General features: G+C 40.2%; 1 protein-coding gene and 1 long non-coding RNA gene across 4 annotated transcripts in view; one reads left to right on the top strand and one right to left on the bottom strand.

Annotated features, from left to right (window-relative positions):
- LOC148141141 (uncharacterized) overlaps window positions 1-21,090 on the bottom strand; it is a 133,791-nt gene that overhangs the window by 21,665 nt on the left and 91,036 nt on the right. The window lies entirely within an intron of this gene.
- The window catches only part of cdkal1 (CDK5 regulatory subunit associated protein 1-like 1), a 616,294-nt gene that overhangs the window by 577,202 nt on the left and 18,002 nt on the right, over window positions 1-21,090 (top strand). For all 3 annotated transcript variants that reach the window (XM_087978607.1, XM_087978608.1, XM_087978609.1), the window contains exon 13: window positions 15,565-15,648. In XM_087978607.1, the coding sequence (XP_087834733.1) occupies window positions 15,565-15,648 (84 nt within the window). The remainder of the gene's footprint in view (window positions 1-15,564; window positions 15,649-21,090) is intronic.

Genomic DNA, 21,090 nt, shown 5'->3' with positions numbered 1-21,090 from the left:
TGATCTTCCAATTTAGTATAGAGTAACCAAACAGTACAGAGAACAACTGGAATGTTCCAAGTTGAATCTCTGTCACTTGATGCTATTACTGCATTGACTATAAAGCAAGATATTGAACTGCCTCTAAGACCCAAGAAAATTTAAAATCCTCTCAGCATAATCCTTCATACCTTCTTTCACACAGTTAAATAATTGCAGTAATGGTATATAATAGCATCCCCCACGATTCTACAGCAGCACCACAATAACACGTTTACGTCATTCACAGCTTCAAGTGACAATTATTTAAATTTCTGCATCTAATACTGCATTTGAAATCTCAATAGTATACAAGTTTGTTTTCATTATTTTTCAGGAATTCTGATTCCAGTTATTTTTGAAATTTTATAGTTGAAAAATCATTCACTATCACCACATGCAGAAATTAAGTATTTCATTAAAATTCTCCATGTTCCATGTTGTCATGCCTGGAACTGGCTTCTCATAGTTGACATTTTTTGACCATGTTTATTGGGCTGCTGTGCAAGTTGCTATCTGGAACAGTTTAATACATATCCGCAGACATTATTTGCATCGATTTAGGTAATACAGCTGCTGAGCCAATTTGGCGAGGACTGTTTTCCAGTAACAATGTTAGCGCAAGAAAGATATAAAGCCAAAGCTGTTGAAGGAGCCTTTGGTTTCATGAACAAATGCTAATTTAAGAACTTAAAGCAAGGTGAAAGGACTACTTATTGCAAAGGTTGTCCTGTAATTACTAATCTTCATAGCTTTTTGCAGTCACCTTGGAGTCAGATGGTTGTGGGTTCAGGTCTCACTCCAGAGATTTCCACACAAGATCTAGGCTGGCACTCCCAGTGCATTAATGAGAGCGTGTGCCACTATCAAAAGTGCTGTCTCACAGTTAAGCCAATAAACTAAAGCTACTACTTAGCTCTCAGATGAATGTAAAATACTATATTGCACTATTTAGAAAGTACAGTTTTCTGATAATATTTATCTTTTAATAATCATCATTAAACAGATTATCTGGTTATTTTATTTGTAGTACCTTGCTGTGCGAATGTTAGCTGTCTCAAATTCTACAAGAGTGCTTACATTTCAAAAATACCTGAATGACAAGAAAGCATTTTGGGCACACTGAGGTTGTACAAGATGCTATGTTTAAGTTACACAGCAAAATCTTCTCAGGCGCTGAGCAGTATGGCAAGAACGTTGTGGAAACCATGTGAGATCAGCACTGCAGGTACAAATTACATGTGCATGGTCACAGCAGCCAAGAGGGAGGTCAACATGACATCTCCATTTCCACAGTCAAGATTAGAGTAGTACTGGAAAAGCACAGCAGGTCATGCAGCATCCGAGGAGGAGGAAGATCGATGTTTCGGGCAAAGATCCTTCATCAAGGATGAAGGCAGGGAGCCTCTGGGGTGAAGAGATAAATGGGAGGGGGGTGGGGCTGGGGAGAAGGTAGCCAAGAGTGCAATATATGGAAGGAGGTGGGGATGAAGGTTATAGGTCAGAGCTTTAAGGTAGGCATCCTTGTAAGAGGATTCGCAGTAAGGTTAAAACGTCGATTTACCTGATCCTCGGATGCTGCCTGACCTGCTGTGCTTTTCCAGCACCACTCTAATCTTGACTCTGATCTCCAGCATCTGCAGTCCTCACTTTTGCCTATCTCCATTACCACATCTGAGGAAGAAGCCACAAATCCCACATAGGAAGCAAGGGCAGGGCTACCTTCCGCATAATGTTCCTGAGGGTGACCATTCCGTTTTGCCTGCCCAGCATGGAGAAACTTGCAAAGAAAAACACTTTTGACTACAAGTCCATCAGGAAGTGATCAGCACGTCGCATCCTTGAGACCCAGTGGGGGAAAAAGAGAGAGTGGATCCTGTCAGTTTGTTACCTGAGCAGCCTGTCAAAGTCATTTGGCAGAATGCCATTCACTAGAACTTTCCAACAAGCATCTAGACAATGATTGGCTGGTAGTGAGAAGGGCATTAGCTGTGAAATCCTTCATGTTTTCCAGAACTCTCTGCACCACTGCATGTTGTCCTTGAAGCTGCTGCAGGGAGGGTGTTGGTGAGGGGTTTCAGAGACTGTCACACATCTCCTGCTGGAATGGGCCTTTGTAAAGCAAGTCTGGCAAAAGATGTGGTTGTTTTGGTCGAGGTTCGGCCCGAACAACTCTGTGATGCAGGACTCTGTGCTCCACGGTCTGTTTCCCGACATGCACACCGAGAAGCCATCAACTGTGCCTGGAAAACGACCACCTTGGTGAAATTTCCTCTCTGGTCTGCCCAAAACATGTTCATCTTCCAAAACAAGGAGTTGACCTTGACTGAGTTTTGCTGACTGGTACATTCCAAGGTCCAGAGCTACATGCTGGGAGCCGCACTAAAGCTCGTTGCCAAAGTGCAGTGAAGAAGACCACTGTCTAAGGTCTTTCTGCTGAAGTTAAATGGGGCTCTGTTAAGTCATCAGACCCTCTTGGTGCCTCAAATGGATGTAAATATTCTTGTATAGTTAAGAAATGCCTTTGATTTATTTGTTCTACGTATGTAAAGACTGCATGTAGAATCAAACTGCTCTACTGACTATGTATGTGACTAAAGATTTTTATGAGTATATTTTTGCAATTAAAAAAAAAGTTCCCAAGGGTGCATGTATGGTGATTGGTGTGCTGATACCGTTCGCAGCATTGACATCTGGTTTTAGAAATCGCTGCTGTTCACAAATTTTGGAGGTCTGCGCAGAAGGGAAAAAAACCCAGCAGGAATGCTGCTTCTTCACTCTCCACTAGCTCAGATACTGACTTCAGTGGGTATTTTAGCTAGATTAGAGTCAGAAGCATGTGCTGGTGAGCACATCACAGCCATGTCTCCGCAGCTAGTAAAGAAAGAAATGCTCCAGGTTGTTGGCACTCAGTCATCTGCCAAAGACCAGACACCGGCTCAGTCCCAAGCAGGAGACGACCATATAGAGTCAGCAACACAAGCAGACTTGGAAGCAACTAGCAGGCTCATCGGGGGCTCTGAGTAAACTGACTCCATTGGCACAACACCAATGAAGGCAACAGGGCGATAAGTGATCTTGACCTCAAGCTGTTTCTTTTCACAAGAGATAAGATGGTTCCAGTAGGCACCCAGATGGAGGTGAAACTGTATACAGTCCTCCTCTTAGGACACTGCAGAGGTGGTTAGGTCTTCTGCCTCCACCATGCCTGCCACCTTCAGTTCTGTGGAAGATCCAGGCAAGGAGGTTGTTCTGTCTGCGGGCAGGGCATACTCAGCATGCCTAGGCCCTCTAGACACCAACAGCCCCAGCATCAACAACCAAAACTCCAAGGTTAACAGGGTGCCTCCACTCTAGCTGTGGAAACCAGGATGTGATGGCAGGGAAACGAAGAAGATGCCAGATGATGGAAGCAACAGTTGTGCTTCGCACAGTGTGTCCCATAGTCAGCATCTCAATCTGCTTCATCCCCCAAATCTTCATATTCCCTTGTTAGTAGCTCTGCCTATCAACTATATTGACTGTGATGCTGTCATTTACTCATCCAACCTGTTTATTTTCTATTCATCTCTGTACTTTATCCTTGAGCTTCAGGCACATCGAGTCATCATGTCAGTTTATACAATATACTATACTCTTTCCGCCCCCCCCACCCCCAAAATCAAGGCCAGGGTACTACAGATCGTCGATGACCTCCCCTCCCACCTAATCTCATTCCCTCCATGCTCTAATGTTTCCCCACCTTAACATATTGAGTTTTCTCCATTACAATTTTTACCTCCTCTGCATCTCTCTATGCTGACTGAGGGGATAAAGTTTGCATTGTTAATTGTTACGACGCAGGGTAAACTCTCACTGCTAATTTAAACCAGCAACACTGAAAATATTTACGCCATGCTGTAATCTGATAAAATTCGAGAGGCCAAGAACTATTCCCAAAAGTCACTATTTAAAGTAAAAATTAACAACTTTATTTTTTAAAGTCTAACAGAGAATAATTAACTAACAAATATTTCCAATTCCTTTCTCTGACCTATCTTTTAGTTTCCCTTCTACAGTACTGGTACAATTTTTTTTAAATGCTGATTACGATTTACCAAAAACAAAGTTTCAAAACCAGTCAGCTTGCTGAGTGTCCTCTGTATTTTCCTCTGTCGTCTTCTTCTTAGGGATTCTATTTCTCAGGTCGTTGATAGATAAAGGTACCTTTAACAGAGCAAATATTTCTGCAACCTTCTCTCTCTAGTTGTTGGTGCTTGGCAGTTCTCTTTGTCATTCTGGCTAACTGTTCCAAAATGTCTGATATTTATACTCCAAAGCATCAGATCATTTCATTGGCTTTAATATTGTCAAAATGCAAAATTCAAACTTGATTGGAGTTTGATATCGTGGGGCATAATTTAATCTGATTGGCTGAATTTAAATTTGTTTTTTTATCCAGGCAACCCAGCAAATCTAGGTGTTTGACCAAATGTTACATTTTAAATTTTCCAGTACTCTGTGTGCTTCTCTAAGTCCATGCTAGCTTTTCCACTCTCTTAAATGTACAGTACTCCTACATCCTAAGGACATAATGCATTTAGAATGATGGTAATGGGAGAGCAGAAATGTGAGAGCTAATAATTCCATCTCTTTTGCTGAGATATGGAGATTTCAGCATCAGCACGAGAGCAGTCGCAGTCCTCACCAGCAAGTGCTGGGACCCTCTCTTTACAGGGATTGAAGAGCCAAATGTCAAGAGCTCCACCACTCATTTTGGCGCACTGTGCCCTAATGTGGGCCATTTTCTCCTGGAATGCAACAAAGGAAGGAATTGAGTGAGATGAAAATGACTTACAGAGTTGTTGGTCCTGGTGCAAGTGGTGAGATGTCTTGAATGAGTGAATAGGTAGTGCAGAGACCATGCAGAGTTAGTAGGGTGAGGGCTGAGAATAGCTATTAACAAATAGTTATAAAATACAGGTAACTATAAACCTGCAGCTTCTAGCATGTTTCTGCTTAATATGCACTTTAAAAAAACCATTAAGAATTTGCATTACATTGATCACTTTTAGTTAATCCCTTACTTTATTTTCATGCAAGCTGTCGTGAAACTATGTGCCATTGGAATTAGTCACCTTTGCTGGGCCAACATTTTCTTTTTACAAGCACAATTTTTAGCAACACAAACTACAGGAATCTTCTGTGCTGAGCCCTTGTACGTTTGATTGGAGGAGGATTATACTTTGAGCAGCAGAATGATGATGCACTGTACCATAATTAAACCTGTTGATGCAGGTGCATGGATTTAAATCTGTGTGCCATTTTAGCTAAAGCATATACATCAGACCAAGAAAATACATTAAACTGACTCATTTTAAACCATGCAGAGTCTAATCATTGACGTGCAAGGTTTTTACTATTCTTTTGCCCATAATGAGATACGTTGCCCAAATACTGACGATTCCTCTTTTCGTATGTTAATAAAGCCCTGTATAAAGCCTGGCTGCCTTCAACTTCTAGCTAATCTGTTTTGCTTCTTTCTTTCCCACAGCAGGAGGCAGAGATTTTTGGAAACAATGATATCCATTTTGCTTTTCCAAAATCTGATGGCTGGATTTAAATTTGTTGACTTGCATCTTAAAGGATCAGTTCAAAAATTCTTTCATATTTCCATATGGCAGAAATTGAAATCTTATCAGTCAAACAAAACTGGTTATTATCATTATAGGTTTTTAAAATTTTGTTCTCTGACTTTTTTTTCCAAAAGGAGTCTTGTTTTAAACCTGAAATGCAAAGGAAGTTTAACTTCATTTGGATGGTTGGACCTGGCCCTTATAATAAACCACATATAGTTCATTCTGCTATAACGCGAGTTTCGTTAACACAAATTTGCTGTAACAGGATTGACGAATTGGGACATTGTTTCTAAAGCGTGAACTTTTAAAACACGTGTTGGCTGTAACAGGATTACATCACCAGCATTTTAAACACTATTTTTATTGTGCATTTTTTCTAGAACACGGGGTTGCACAAGAATGCAACTATCACATTATGGAATTTATTCTTTGTAATTTGTTTGGAAACATTTTGCAAAGTTCAAACAATTAATTGGAGAAAATCATTCTGTGTTGAGGAGATCGACACAAATGCACTTTTATTTAAAATGCCTGTATACAGTTCTACTTATCCAGCAAATAGCATTTTTGTGTGTGATTCATCTCTAGTATATGAAATATATATCATTATGAACTTCGTGTGCAATTTCAGCAATCTCCTGCAACCTTCAGAGGTGTCTGTCCTGTTCCATATCTGCCCCTTGTGAGTCTATGTTTTGCTACTCCAGTATTGTCAGCCATGTCTTCAAGTGCCTAAGTCTGAAATCATTAACTTCTCTCTCCAAACCTTTCAACCTCTTTACCTTCTCTTTTTTTAAAGATCTTTAAGATCTATTACAATATCTGTACATGTGGCTCAGTCTGCAGTTTTATATGGTAATTCTCTTGTGAAGTGCTTTGGGAGTTTTATCGTGCTAAAGGTTCTATCTAAATGTAAGTCCTTATTGTAGGGCAGGAAGGATCCCAGATATTTGATTTCCATCAGCAGATTTGCACTGCTTTGCCCCCCCCCCCCCCCCCCCCCCCCTCATTGCTGGAGACTCCAAATGTAGCCAAGTTCAAAGATAGGAACCTGGGCTCTTGGCATAAGTTGTGATGATTCCCATTTCCTTGTGGAAAACCCTAATAAACACTGACTCTACAAAGACAAAATGAACTTCTATTTTAAAAGAAAGAATGTGATTTCACTTTCAACAGTTTCAGAAATGCTTATTAAAAATGAGGAGTTATGGTTCAAATTCATACAATTAATCAAAATCAAATCAACAGACTTACTGATTTGAGCAGTTATTTTAATGAAGGATTATTTTTGTGTGCAAATCACTTGACTAAAGGATACCTTTTAGAGTTTTATACACAAGTACAATCCTATGCAGGACAAAAATCAAACTGAAGCAGAAAATACCTTAGGCTACCTTGTTACATAACAGACCTGGGAAGGTTATAAATATTCAGTTAACATGGAGGATGAAAAATAACAGAAGCACATATATAATTTGTGCTATTTGACAATATTTTCACCACCTTAAAATTAGAAAACATGCCATTTACAGAAAGCTAAATTTATACAATTTGTTGTGGTTAAAAAGAAGATTATTATATAATTATGGTATTGTGATCCCATATGATGATGTTATACTGGGCAAGTCAAATCACAGAATGAAACCGAGCTTCATAGATCTTAAATTACTTTCCTGTAACTTAACATGGTGGTCTTTCACTGAAACATGAGCACATAAGGCTGCAGATTTGGTTTTAACACAAAACAGTTTATTATGCAAAAAGAAAGAAACTTAAAATAAAACAAAACAAGCTATCTGCATACAGCACAGTTTAAAAGATTTCAAACACCTCGCAAAAAAAATCCCATCTGCTTGCAAAACGCCATCACTTTACAGTTAATCAAAATCCAGAGAATTGTTTCTTCCCAATTAAATCTGCAAATCGACATAACAGCATCTTTTCAATTCTGGTCCAGTGAGCTGCAAAGCCTTTTACTTTGACTTGCACAATTGAAATCTTAGACCTTCCTTAAATAACCAATGCAAACTTCTTTCCTTAACTGCTGTGAACAAACTCCTTTCTTTAGGAGGAATTATTCTTACATCTGATTTAAGTCAGGTCTTCTTCAAACAGATTTCAAAACTCTTCAAACAATATTTTTACAAACTTGCTCATCCTAGATTCTGCTAAACTAATGTTTTTTTTATTATTTGCCCCTTCTGTAGTGAAATCCCACAATATAAACAAACTTCTATAAACTCTGTGATGTGTTAATTTAAAATCATGGTTACAAAAAGACTGATTTATTAAACCTCCTCAAACACCAGTTTTAAATCCAAAGTCTAAAAAAAATTTACATTTCACGTTTTTCAACACATTGTGTAATTTATTTCAGAACATATCCCTTTCTCTGCCTCAGTGATAGAGTCTGGGATTATTTAAAGGATTCAGGGTCATGTTCACAGGTGAGCAGAACATAATTTGGTAACATCAGTCGATATGCCGGTTCACTACCACAATTCCAAGCCCTAGTTCAGAGTGGCAGTGAAGAACTAGAATTTCCAGTCAGCAATGTTGGCCGTGTACATTGAGTTGGCAGCCTTTAAGATCACAAGAGAGGCCAATACTATCTATCAACTGTGACCTTTATAAGTCCCCTGGAGGTGCTGACCTTCCAGGAACATGGTTAGGGCTATGGCATTTTAAAAAGTAAAAATAAATTTACCTTCCCCATGTCCCTTGCAGTATCCGTCTACTATTGGCCATCACACAATTTAAAAGGGACCTGAGGGGCAACTTTTTCATGCAGAGAGTGGTGCATGTGTGGTTTGAGCTGCCAGAGGAAGTGATAAAGACTAGTACAATTACAACATTTAAAAGGTATCTGGTTGAATACAAAGGGTTTAGAGGGATATGGGCCAGGTGCTGGCAAATGTACTAGATTAGTTTAAGCTATCTGGTCAGCATGGACAAGTTGAACCGAAGGGTCTGTTTCTGTGCTGTACATCTCTATGTTCTGTGTTGGGAGTTTGGCAACTGTTCCTGATTGAATATGCCACTCCATAACATCGTGTAATGGGACACATTTAATAAATGATATCAGAGTAAAAGATGCCCTAGGAAATGCTAACCGTAGCATAGTAGAACTTAGTATTCAGTTTGAGAATGAGGAACATAGGTAAGATAAATTGTGCTAAACATAAATAGGCACAATTATAGAGGAATTGAAGGTAGGATTGACTGGATTGGACTCGGAAAGGAGTTTAGCAGAAAAGATGATTGATAAACAATGGCAGATGTTTAAGGAAAATATTGCAGGACTCAAAACAAAGATATATTCAAGTGAAGAAGAAGGATTCTAGGAAGGGGATGAACCAACCACTGTTAACCAAGGAAGGTAAGAATAATATCAAACTCAAAGAAAAGTCTTAATGTGGCAAAGATTAATGGTAAACCAGGATATTGGGAAAGTTTTAAAGATGACAAATAAAAGAGAGAAAAAAACTAAGTGTAAACTAGCAAATAATATTAAACAGACACTAAGAATTTCTAAAAATATCTAAAAAGGAGCAGAGAGGCCAAAGTTAATGTGGAGTCCTTAGTGAATGAGGCTGAGGAAATAATAGCCGGGAGCCCGGAAATAGCAGGAGAGTTGAATAAATATTATGCAACAGTCTTCATTGTAGAGGGCATAATAACAATTCAAAAATTTCAAAATCAAGGAACAGGAGATGGGGAGGAAATAAGTACTAAAATGGAGTGAATGGTCAACAAGTCCACTGGACCTTGTGGATTGTATCCAAGGATTTTTAACGAAGTAGCTAGATAGCTGTTCAAATCACTAGTAATAACTTTCCAAGGATCCTTAGATTCTGGAAAAGTCCCAGACCCAGGACCTTAGCATTGTGTATAAGTCCTGCCATGATTTGCCTTTCCAAAATGCAGCATCTCATATTTATTTAAATTAAACTCGATCTGCTACTCTTCAGCCCATTGGCCCATCTGATCAAGGTCCTGTCGTACTCTGAGGTAACCTTCTTCGCTATCCACTATACCTCCAATTTTGGTGTTATCTGCGAACTTACTAACTATATCACCTATGTTCACATCCAAATCATTTATATAAATGATGAAAAGCCCTCAAATATTTATAAGGAGCACTTTGTGGGGTTTTTTTGCCCAGTGCCTGAGTCTATGCCAGGTGGTCCATCTGGTTGAATTGCATTTTTGAGATTTCCTAGTGATTGGTACAACTGATTGGCTTGCTAGGCTATTTTCAGTTGCTGGGTAAGAGTCAATTGCATTGCTGTGGGTCTGAAATCACAGGTAAGGACAGGCGGTAGGTTCTTGCATAATCAACAATGGTTTCATGGTCAACATTAGATTTGTATTTCCAGATTTCTTTTGAATTCAGATTTCACCATCTGGCATGGTGGGCATCTCATCCACATCCCAAAACATTAGAATTCTTAGAATCCCTACAGTGTGAAAACAGGTCATTTGGCCCAACGAGTCCACACTGACCCTCCGAACAGTATCCCACCCAAACCCATACCCCTACATTTACCCCTGACTAATGCACCTAACCCACATATCCCTAATACTATGGGCTGTTTAGCATGGCCAATTCACCTAACCTGCACATTTTTTAGATTGTGGGAGGAAACTGGAGCATCCAGAGGAAACCCACGCAGATACAGGGACAATGTGCAAACTCCACACAGATAGTAGCCTGAGGCTGAAATCGAACCAGATCCCTGGCGCTTTGAGGCAATAGTGCTAACCACTGAGCCACGGTGCTGTCTTCTAGTCTCTGCATTATTAGTCCAGTGACAATATCCCTACCCCAAGAGATTTGTGAAATTTGCAGTCTAAATATAATTTTTCTTATAATTTCTCACATTTTTCAGCTTGTTACCTTGTTTGGGCTTTTGTTCGATATCCTTGGAATGAATTATGTATTTCATTCATATAGCTTTAAAAATTTTATTTGTAGTTTTATTGAATCAATTAAATAAGGTGTGAAACTCCACAAACCTGAAACGCAGAATAGTGCTTGTTCACAGAATAGCTTTTGGTTTTATGTTAATTTTATCAAACTTATCAAAAATAACCATCTAAGTTCAAAATAGATGTGCTTGCTAGTGTGTGGAATATCACTGGTTAGATTTAATGAGGGCAGAGCTGACTGGAATCAATCAGCTATATGTAAGATTATTCCTATTCAGTTGGAAATATCAGAAGATGGTTTCTTGGGACTCATGCCCTAGTGAAGAAAATGTGGTGCCTAGTTTTATTGACAGGTCTCTATGAGAATAACATTGTGGCCAGCCTTCTGAGTTACTTTGAAAATAAGTAAAAGACTTGTGACAAAACGGTCATGTGACAAAAAAACCCCAACAAAACTATGAATGATAGAAATCCGAACCAAAAACAAATCTGGAGAAACTTAGCAAATCTGGTGGTACCTGTGGAGAGAAAGCAGATCCACTCTCAGATCCAATGACGTTTCCTCAGAATAGAAGAAAGTGGGGACTGCATATGCAGGAGATCAAGTTGAAAGTGTGGTGCGGGAAAAGCACAGCAAGTCAGGCAGCATCTGAGGAGCAGAAGAGTTGACTTTTTGGACATAAGCCGTACATCAGGAATGTTCCTCAGAACATTCCTGAAATTTCCTCAAGGACATTGTACGTCAACCTACAGCACGTGGATTACAGTGGTTCAAGAAGGCAGCTCACCACTAGGGCAACTAGGGACAGACAGTAAATGCTGGCATGCCAGTGAAACCCACTCCTATGAATGAACAAAAATATGAATTAAACTCAAGTGAATCTTAGTAAGCAAACTAACATAGTATGTCGTGTATAGTATTAAGTCACATGTGTTCTGTTCAAAAGCAGGTTCTGGTTGATTATTTGCTGATACTTCACCTTTAGCCATTCCCTTGGAAGTTGGTGTTGGTGGTAATTTGCTATTCTATTCACAGGGCTAGGGCAGGGAGGAAGGCCCAAAGTCCCTCAGTCGGTACAGGTATTGAACCTACACTGATGGCATTATTCTGAATCAGACACTATCCATTTAGCAACAGAGCTAACCATCTATCACTGAGTTTCGCAGTGAAATTTTGTAAAAATATTTTGCTTCTGTAGTTGAAGATGTGGAGACCGTAATTTACTTGAGGGCTCAGAAATCCATAAGTTTGAATTTAAAATTGTAACATTACGGTTTGTGAAAGCAGAGTGGGAGAATCTGCCTTGTTCATAAGATTTAGACGCATATCAAATAGCTTCCACTCCCATAACCATAAGCCTACCATGTAAAGAATATTTTGATTTTACAAGGACTAAAGGATCACAAAGAGTGATGAGGACTGAAATTGTTTTGTGAGTGATATCAAGCAAGACAGGCAAATCGACAGCATGAGATTTTATTGCCACCTGCATTATAAGGTGACCTAACTAAAGTCCACCATTCTTGATGAAGATCTAATATTCAAAATATTGACTCTCCTGCTCCTCAAATGTTGCCTGCCTAGCAATGCTTTTCCAGCACCACATTTTTTGACTCTGATCCTCAGCATCTGCAGTCCTCACTTTCTCCTTACCCTTGACTGAATTGAGGTCCTTGGTTGGCTAATTGATGGCCACTCAAGGGCAACTTGCTGCACTGCCACAATCCTTCATGGCAGGATACACAGGGAATGCCTGGAAAGTTGAACTTTAACTGCTCACACCTGAAGCCAAAAATGGAGGGGTATGTGCTTTACCAGCCCCATTGAGAGATCATGCCTCCACCAACCATACTCCATCCCATTCAGCCTTTGCTTCCCATTCCCTCTCCCTTCCTTTACCTGATGCTCTTCTGATATCTCCTGTCCTGGCCAAAATCCCCAAGCCTTAGTTTAATTCCAGCTGCTGGCTCTTGTACCCAGCAGTGGCCACCAGGAACCCCATAAAATTGCTGGCAGCTCTAGAGGCAGGTCTTCCTCCCCATACTCAAAATTGTAAACAGGCCTAAATCCACCATCCAAAATGTTAAATGCTGTCTGATTTGTTTTTTTGTTGTATGACTACCTGGCATTTTATTCCTAGTTCTTCTGGTACTAAAGGCCATTAGAAAATGGTAAGATAATATGCAGAAATACAGTGGACAAAACAAAATAAAATTTTGCATTTAAGCCACACACTGGTTCATTTTTAGACATTCCATTGACCTTTCAATATAAGAGATGGGATGTCATGTTGAGGTTATACATGACGTTGGTGAGGCCATTTTTGGAGTACTCTGTACGGTTCTAGTTGCCCTGCTTTGGGGGGATATGAAAGAGGGTTCAGAAAAGAATTACCAGAATATAGCCAGGAATGGAGGGTTTGAGTTATAAGAATAGGCTGGATAGCCTGAGACTTCTTTCTTGAGTGTAGGAGATTATGGAGTGACCTTGTAGAGGTCTATAAAATCTTGAGGGGTATGGATAATATGAAAGACAAGGGTCGTTTCCCTAAGGTGAGGAAGTTCAAAACTAGTGAGCATATTTTTAAGGTGAGAGGAGAAAGTTTTAAAAACGACATGAGGGGCAATTTTTTTTACGCAGACAGCGGTTTGTGCATGGAATGAACAGCCGAAGGAAGTGATGGTTGTGTGTACAGGTACAACATTTAAAAGAGATTTGGATAAGTACATGAATAGCAAAGGTTTGGACAGATATGGGTCAAACACAGGCAAATGGGCCTAATTCATTTTGAGAACATGGTTGACATGGAGTGGGCCAAATGGTCTGTTTCCATGCTGTATGACTATAGCTGTAATATTTGTAACTTTTACATAATGTAATAGAATTTCCCAGTTCAGGGTTTTGTATTTATGTTTTAAAGTAAAGACTTTTTTCTGAAATGGAAACTGAAAGTTAAGGAAGCAATTAGCCTCAATTGAACAAAAAGGGTAGAGGTCAGGGGTGAAAGAAAACATTCAACATTTCACATAAGGAATTACTTTGTTGTAAACCTGTATGATTATGCTTTGGTGTTTTGTACAATTACGGTAATTCCATACTCCTAATTTGTAAATGTAACTATGCTGTTGTTTAGGCTTCTAGGACTCTATAATTTGAAGAAGAGACAAATGAAATTAGTTTTTGCTTTTACTATTCTAATAACTCTATGGAAGTAAAAGCAAAGTAGCAACCCAATCAAAGTGTTAGATGTTTTAAATAGAGAATAGCATCGTTTGCAGTAATCTAATTGTTTTGTTCAGATTATTTATGTACAATCAAAAATAAACAAGGCAGTAATCCAACCTAGGTGCTCACAATGCACCAAATGATTTAAGCCAGTCACCTACAATTTAGATTAGAGCTTTGAGTCACTTCAGAATCCTATTGTTCTTAACAGTATCTATTGTCCGTTGGTTGTGTGATGTTGTTCAGTCCTCACTCCATTTTAGATCTGACAACTATCATCACTGCTGACAAAAAATGTCCCAGTGTCTTCCTTACTAATGCGTTGTGATATCCACACTGAAGGGTTGATGATTGTCACACATTGCTGCAGATTTATCAAAATTTAGTTGGTCATGTTATCCTCCTTTGCTCATAATACAGGAATGTGATTAGAATTGACCAGCATGCATAGCTTGTGATAGACGAGTCATACGTAGATGTTACTCAAAATGCATCCAAAAAATGTTTTAAATCTTGAATTTTAACACAAACATCAGAAATTTTTTTATCAGAAATATTTTTAATAATATTAAAATGTCATCAGGCCTAATGGGCCAGAATCACAATATTTCAAGAGTTAACCCCCACTTATTCAAAGCATAGAGGCTATGATACTGGACTAGTCGTCTAGAAATCTGAATAATAATTCAAAAACATGAATTACAGTTCAAAAATGCTAGGCAGGAAAATTAAATTCAGTTATTTATTTAAATCTGGATTAAAAAACTAGTACCAATAATAATGATAAAGAGGCCACCAGTTTATCCGTAAAAGCTCAACTGGTTTACTAATATCATTGAGGGAATGAAATCTACTTTGTGTACGCAGCTGGGCAAAGAGCATTCAGTAACCCCTTCCCTCCCCCATCCACTAATTCCTTCACTTATAAAAGCCTTTGCAATAAAGAATTACCACTCTCATTGAGTTGCCCATATGAACCACATTATAGCATGGATAGGATAGTATTGGGGCCAGTTGAGGTTTTTCATGAACTCAGTTAACCCTTAGTTATTTTTTCCCATTTCTTGCTTTCATTATCCACCCACCCTTAGATTATAGGGGTGAGCTAGTGAGTAGATGTAAGATAAATGAGCCTACAAGTGTCCTATTTCATATGCCTTTCTATGAAAAACAAACCCAATGAGGGCAAATACAACCCAACTCCACATTATACAACTAAAAACTTGTGATATAAGACAGGCTGCACCTCTGATCAAACAGTTGCAGTACAGCTACAACACTGGCATTGGCTTCACAAACTAGAAAATTTTCCAGTACACCTGGTCTGTAAAACAAAACATGAAAATTCAGAGGAATTAATTATCTCTATGCCAATCCACTCTCAATTAACAGAAAAGTGATGGAAAGTGTATTGACAGTGCTACCAACTGATGCTTATTCATTGAAGCTCAGTTTCAGTTACACTCAGACCACTATGCTATAATCTTCACGATATCCTCAGTTCAGATATGGACTTCCAGCAGAATTGGAGAATTTTCTACATAAGAATGCCTTAGAAATGTGAATTTAAATTGTCTAAACACATTATGCATTTTGATATTGTCTTCAAGCTTCCTGCTTGCTTTGGAAGATAACTTGGAAAAGGATTGCGTTCACTCTGTTAAAGTCAGTTCACATAATGAATGGTTCAGGTTTCAAAATGTTTAGAATCACTCTTACAATTCTGTTCTTTTTTTTAACTTGTTAAAAAGTGTTTAATTGATTTTTCAGATTGGTGAAAAGCAGCATGTTCTGATAACAGAAGAATCATTTGATGGCCAATACTATGTTGCACATAACAAATTTTATGAGCAAGTAAGTTTTTTGCAATTTTATTACAGTAAATTAAAGTATTCACATTAAACTGGCATTGCAAGATATTGCCTTTCTCTCCATGGATGAGATCGAATAAAAGGAAAACAATAAAATCAATCAACAGTACTCATGCCTATACGAATGATTTGCTTTTAGGATTTGTCTCAATGTCTTCTAAATATATATGCTGTGATTACAAATACAGAATTGATTGGGTTTTTACTCAAATTACAACTTTTAAGTACCCTTCGATTTAACAAATGGGTAAGAATGTGACATTGTTTCATAAAAAGCATACTTAAGCATTAGGGTTCGCAGTTCGTAGCAGATTTAAAATGACATTAGAGTCTTCAAACCTTAGCTGGAAATGTGTTGCTGGAAAAGCGCAGCAGGTCAGGCAGCATCCAGGGAACAGGAGAATCGACGTTTCGGGCATAAGCCCTTCTTCAGGACTTAGTTCACTTGAAGGTTGTTTTTTGTCCTTTCAAGTCATGGCCACTGCTTCAAATGATCTAATGTTCATTATTAAAGTGTCAACAGGCTAGGTCTGGATATCAGTACGAAAAAGGAAGTTTTTTTCAGGAAAACAAACCCGAGACAAAATAAATATCTGAACTTAAAGTTTACAGTCAAGCATGCATCTGCATCTGTTCTTCTGGTGGTAATTTACCCACAAAACCATAGCTGATGCTATGCAGTGATGGCACGAACAAAGCTGCACAAATCCCTTTTCTACTTGTGTTCATAATGTGCAGTTCACATCAAGGATACAATCTTGTTCATAAGAGCCTCTACTCCCATTCCTAGTACAGAAATCCAAAAGGGAAAATTGATCCCTAAGTTTTGAACTCAAACTCTCTTTAAATTTCCCTTTTTTTAATTCATGTAATTGTATTGTATTTAAGTGATATTAAGGAAATTCCCTTAATATATAAATTCACACAATCCTTACAATCTGCAAACAATCATTGAAGAAATTTGGATTTTCACAGTGATGAAGTGAAAACCTAAGTTGTGGTAAACTTTAATTGACAGTATGTGGAAGAAGCAGATTAACGAGTCTTCACCCTGATGAAGATATGTTTGGGTGCAATGAAAGATTGGAAAAATTATTTTCATATTGCAAAACTCATGTGGTATGGTTTATTTTGGTTCAATTTGCATTAACGTATATAAAAGGTACATTTTCATGATGCTAACAGCCATTTAATCTTAGACTGTTGCAGGCAACATATCATTTAGCTATAAAAATGTTAAAATATTATGTGTATCTAATGTCTTCTGATTTTCTTTATTCTAGTCTAGTCTGTTAGTGATTCTAATAATGATTCCATGGGTACTGATAGTATCTTCACTGAAAAAGTATAGTCCTGTTTCTCTGCAAGTAACATCTTGTTCAAGGCCACATGTGATCAGAAATGTGGCGTATCCCAGAGAAAATAAATCTAATTTGAAGTTAATATGATAGTTAAGAAGGCGTTTGGTATGCTTTCCTTTATTGATCAGAGTATTGAGTACAGGATTTGGGAGGTCATGTTGCAGCTTGTTAAGACGGACCCGCGGGGTCCCGTCTTTGCGTGTTCTTTCGGAAGGAGAGACTCACACTGGCAACTATGGTTAGACGCAGACAGCAGTTTATTCACAGAATCTTAACTGGTACAACGAATCTACAAGCATGCATTCGTTGGAGAAGGCGTTCTGTCTTCTCGTTCAAACTTGACACAATTATACTTCGCGCTGCGTGGAGTCCCCGGTCAGTTCGCCTTCCCCATTGGTCCATTCATCTGCGCGCGCTGGGGATCCGTCCTCCTATTGGCCGCATCGAAGTGCCTGTCCAGCTCCTGCTGTGCTTGACAATGGCTCAGCCATTCCCGGGAGCGGTTCCGATCCCGTATTCAATAGTTCATTGTTTCAAGGAATTACTATGTGTCAGACAGGCTAGCCATTTTCAATAGTTTCAGTTTAACTAAATTGACAATTACACTTATCAACTTTCGACTTAACAGTTTAGACTCAACAGTTACAGGTTCCGATAGAGCAATTCACACTTGTCTAACAGTTATAGATTCTGTTCGGTTTCTTTATTAATCCCGAGTTTCGATGGGGCAATTGATACTGGCTGGTATTTACAGGCTCCAAGATTTAATTAACACTATGCATATCCCTTACAAGCTCCAGCTAGGTAGTCATGCAGTCGCCAGCAGCAGCTTGCTTGGCTGTTGTTAACCATTTCAGGGCTAGAAGTGTCTGTTGCAGAACTAGTTTCACCCTCCCTAGCCCTACATTAAACACCCCAGTGAAATCTCCCCAACAGGCTGTACAGGACATTGATTAGGCCACTGTTGGAATATTGCGTGCAATTCTGGTCTCCTTCCTATCGGAAAGATGATGTGAAACCTGAAAGGGTTCAAAAACGATTTACAAGGATGTTGCCAGGGTTGGAGGATTTGAGCTATAGAGAGAGGCTGAACAGGCTGGGGCTGTTTTCCCTGGAGTGTCAGAGGCTGAGGGGTGACCTTATAGAGGTTTACAAAATTATGAGGGGCATGGATGGGTAAATAGGCAAAGTCTTTTCCCTGGGGTTGGGGAGTCCAGAACTAGAGGGCATAGGTTTAGGGAGAGAGGGGAGAGATATAAAAGAGACCTATGGGGCAACGTTTTCACACACAGGTAGTACGTGTATGGAATGAGCTGCCAGAGGAAGTGGTGGAGGCTGGTACAATTGCAACATTTAAGAGGCATTTGGATTGGTACATGAATAGGAAGGATTTGGAGGGATATGGGCCGGTTGCTGGCAGGTGGGACTAGTTTGGGTTGGGATATCTGGTCAGCATGGACGGGTTGGACCGAAGGGTCTGTTTACATTCTGTACATTTTGATGACTCTATGACTCTGAATGGCTGATTCAGATTTACAAACTGAGTAACGTAAATATGAGTTTTTCACAATCTTTGCAGAGAGGAGAATAAGTATATCATTCAGATTAATGTTTTAATATCCAAATAAATTTTATTGGCACCACCATTATTTGCATGCAGAAGATCTACATAGATTTCAATGAACTGCTGTTTGATGCATAGGCTGCTCTAGCTGTATTTTTGATTTTGTTCATGCTGCCAACTTTTCTAACCTTTCTCAGAATATGAGTGCTGCTGACTAGCTGAGCATGATTGCCCATTCTTAATTGATCTTGAGGATTGGATGGTGAGCCACCATCTTGAAATATTGCAAGTACTGTTAGGAAGGGAGATCCAATATTCTCATCAGGACTGCTTTGTTCTGATGTTAATGAGCTTACTGCAGGGTTCCTCTAGAAGTGAAAGTTCTTTTCAGAGATTCTTGAACTTGAAGTCTCCTGGAATCGTTTTGATCTTTTGAGGGATTCGCAATATTTTCCAGATGCTTTCATGCCTATTAATGCTTGGATTTCCCCCAGCCTCTCAGGAGATTATATGACTTGTTTGGAGGGACAGAGTTGGATGGGTATAGGGAGGTTAGTATTTAGCCATTATGCTCTAAACTTTACGTATAATATACTCTTAATAGACCACTCCCCACCTCTTCCTTCGCTACATTGATGACTGCATTGGCGCCACCTCATGCTCCCGCGAGGAGGTTGAGCAATTCATCAACTTCACCAACACATTCCACCCTGACCTTAAATTTACCTGGACCATCTCTGACACCTCCCTCCCCTTCCTGGACCTCTCCATCTCCATTAATGACGACCGACTTGACACTGACATTTTTTACAAACCCACTGACTCCCACAGCTACCTGGATTACACCTCTTCCCACCCTACCTCTCGCAAAAATGCCATCCCGTATTCCCAATTCCTCCGCCTCCGCCGTATCTGCTCCCAGGAGGACCAGTTCCACCACAGAACACACCAGATGGCCTCCTTCTTTAGAGACTGTAATTTCCCTTCCCATGTGGTTAAAGATGCCCTCCAACGCATCTCGTCCACATCCCGCACCTCCGCCCTCAGACCCCACCCCTCCAACCGTAACAAGGACAGAATGCCCCTGGTGCTCACCTTCCACCCCACCAACCTTTGCAGAAACCAAATCATCTGCCCACATTTCTGCCACCTCCAAAAAGACCCCACCACCAGGGATATATTTCCCTCCCCACCCCTTTCCGCCTTCCGCAAAGACCGTTCCCTCCCTGACTACCTGGTCAGGTCCACGCCCCCCTACGACCCACCGTCCCATCCTGGCACCTTCCCCTGCCACCGCAGGGACTGTAAAACCTGCGCCCACACCTCCTCCCTCACCTCTATCCAAGGCCCTAAAGGAGCCTTCCACATCCATCAAAGTTTTATCTGCACATCCACTAATATCATTTATTGTATCCGTTGCTCCCGATGCAGTCTCCTCTACATTGGGGAGACTGGGCACCTCCGAGCAGAGCGCTTTAGGGAACATCTCTGGGACACCCGCACCAATCAACCACACTGCCCCGTGGCCCAATGTTTCAACTCCCCCTCCCACTCTGCTGAGGACATGGAGTCCTGGGCCTCCTTCACCGCTGCTCCGTCACCACCAGACGCCTGGAGGTAGAACGCCTCATCTTCCGCCTCGAAACACTTCAACCCCAGGGCATCAATGTGGACTTCAACTGTTTCCTCATTTCCCCTTCCCCCACCTCACCCTAGTTCCAAACTTCCAGCTCAGCACTGTCCCCATGACTTGTCCGGACTTGTCCTACCTGCCTATCTCCTTTTCCACCTATCCACTCCACCCTCTCCTCCCTGACCTATCACCTTCATCCCCTCCCCCACTCACTTATTGTACTCCATACTACTTTCTCCCCACCCCCACCCTCCTCTAGCTTGTCTCTCCACGCTTCAGGCTCTCTGCCTTTATTCCTGATGAAGGGCTTTTGCCCGAAACATCGATTTCGCTGCTCGTTGGATGCTGCCTGAACTGCTGTGCTCTTCCAGCACCACTAATCCAGGAATAGATCTTTTCCTGCCTGTTGTTTTTGCATACTCGTATGTTTTAGTACAGTAAACCTATGCTATTATTATGGTTTGGTAATGAACCTCTTCACCCTGTTCAAAGTTGAAGGAAAGTGGCAATTATGGGAGATAATATAGATAGCTAAAAGTCCCTGTTTTTATTTGATGAACTAATGAGCAGTTTATGAGATTAGATTAGATTACTTACAGTGTGGAAACAGGCCCTTCAGCCCAACAAGTCCACACCGACCCACCGAAGTGCACCCACCCAGACCCATTCCCCTATGTTTACCCCTGCACCTAACACTGCAGGCAATTTAGCATGGCCAATTCACCATTTTTGGATTGTGGGAGGAAACCGGAACACCCAGAGGAAACCCACGCAGACACAGGGAGAATGTGCAAACTCCACACAGTCATTCGCCTGAGGTGGGAATTGAACCCGGGTCTCTGGCGCTGTGAAGCAGCAGTGCTAACC

This window comes from Chiloscyllium plagiosum, unplaced genomic scaffold (genome assembly GCF_037043375.1).
Source record: "Chiloscyllium plagiosum isolate Xiang-an unplaced genomic scaffold, Cpla_swu_hap1 HiC_scaffold_34, whole genome shotgun sequence".
In the NCBI taxonomy this organism is placed as follows: Eukaryota; Metazoa; Chordata; class Chondrichthyes; order Orectolobiformes; family Hemiscylliidae; genus Chiloscyllium; species Chiloscyllium plagiosum.
The sequence above is the reverse complement of the archived record's forward strand: the minus strand, read 5'-3'. Positions and strand labels throughout refer to the sequence as shown.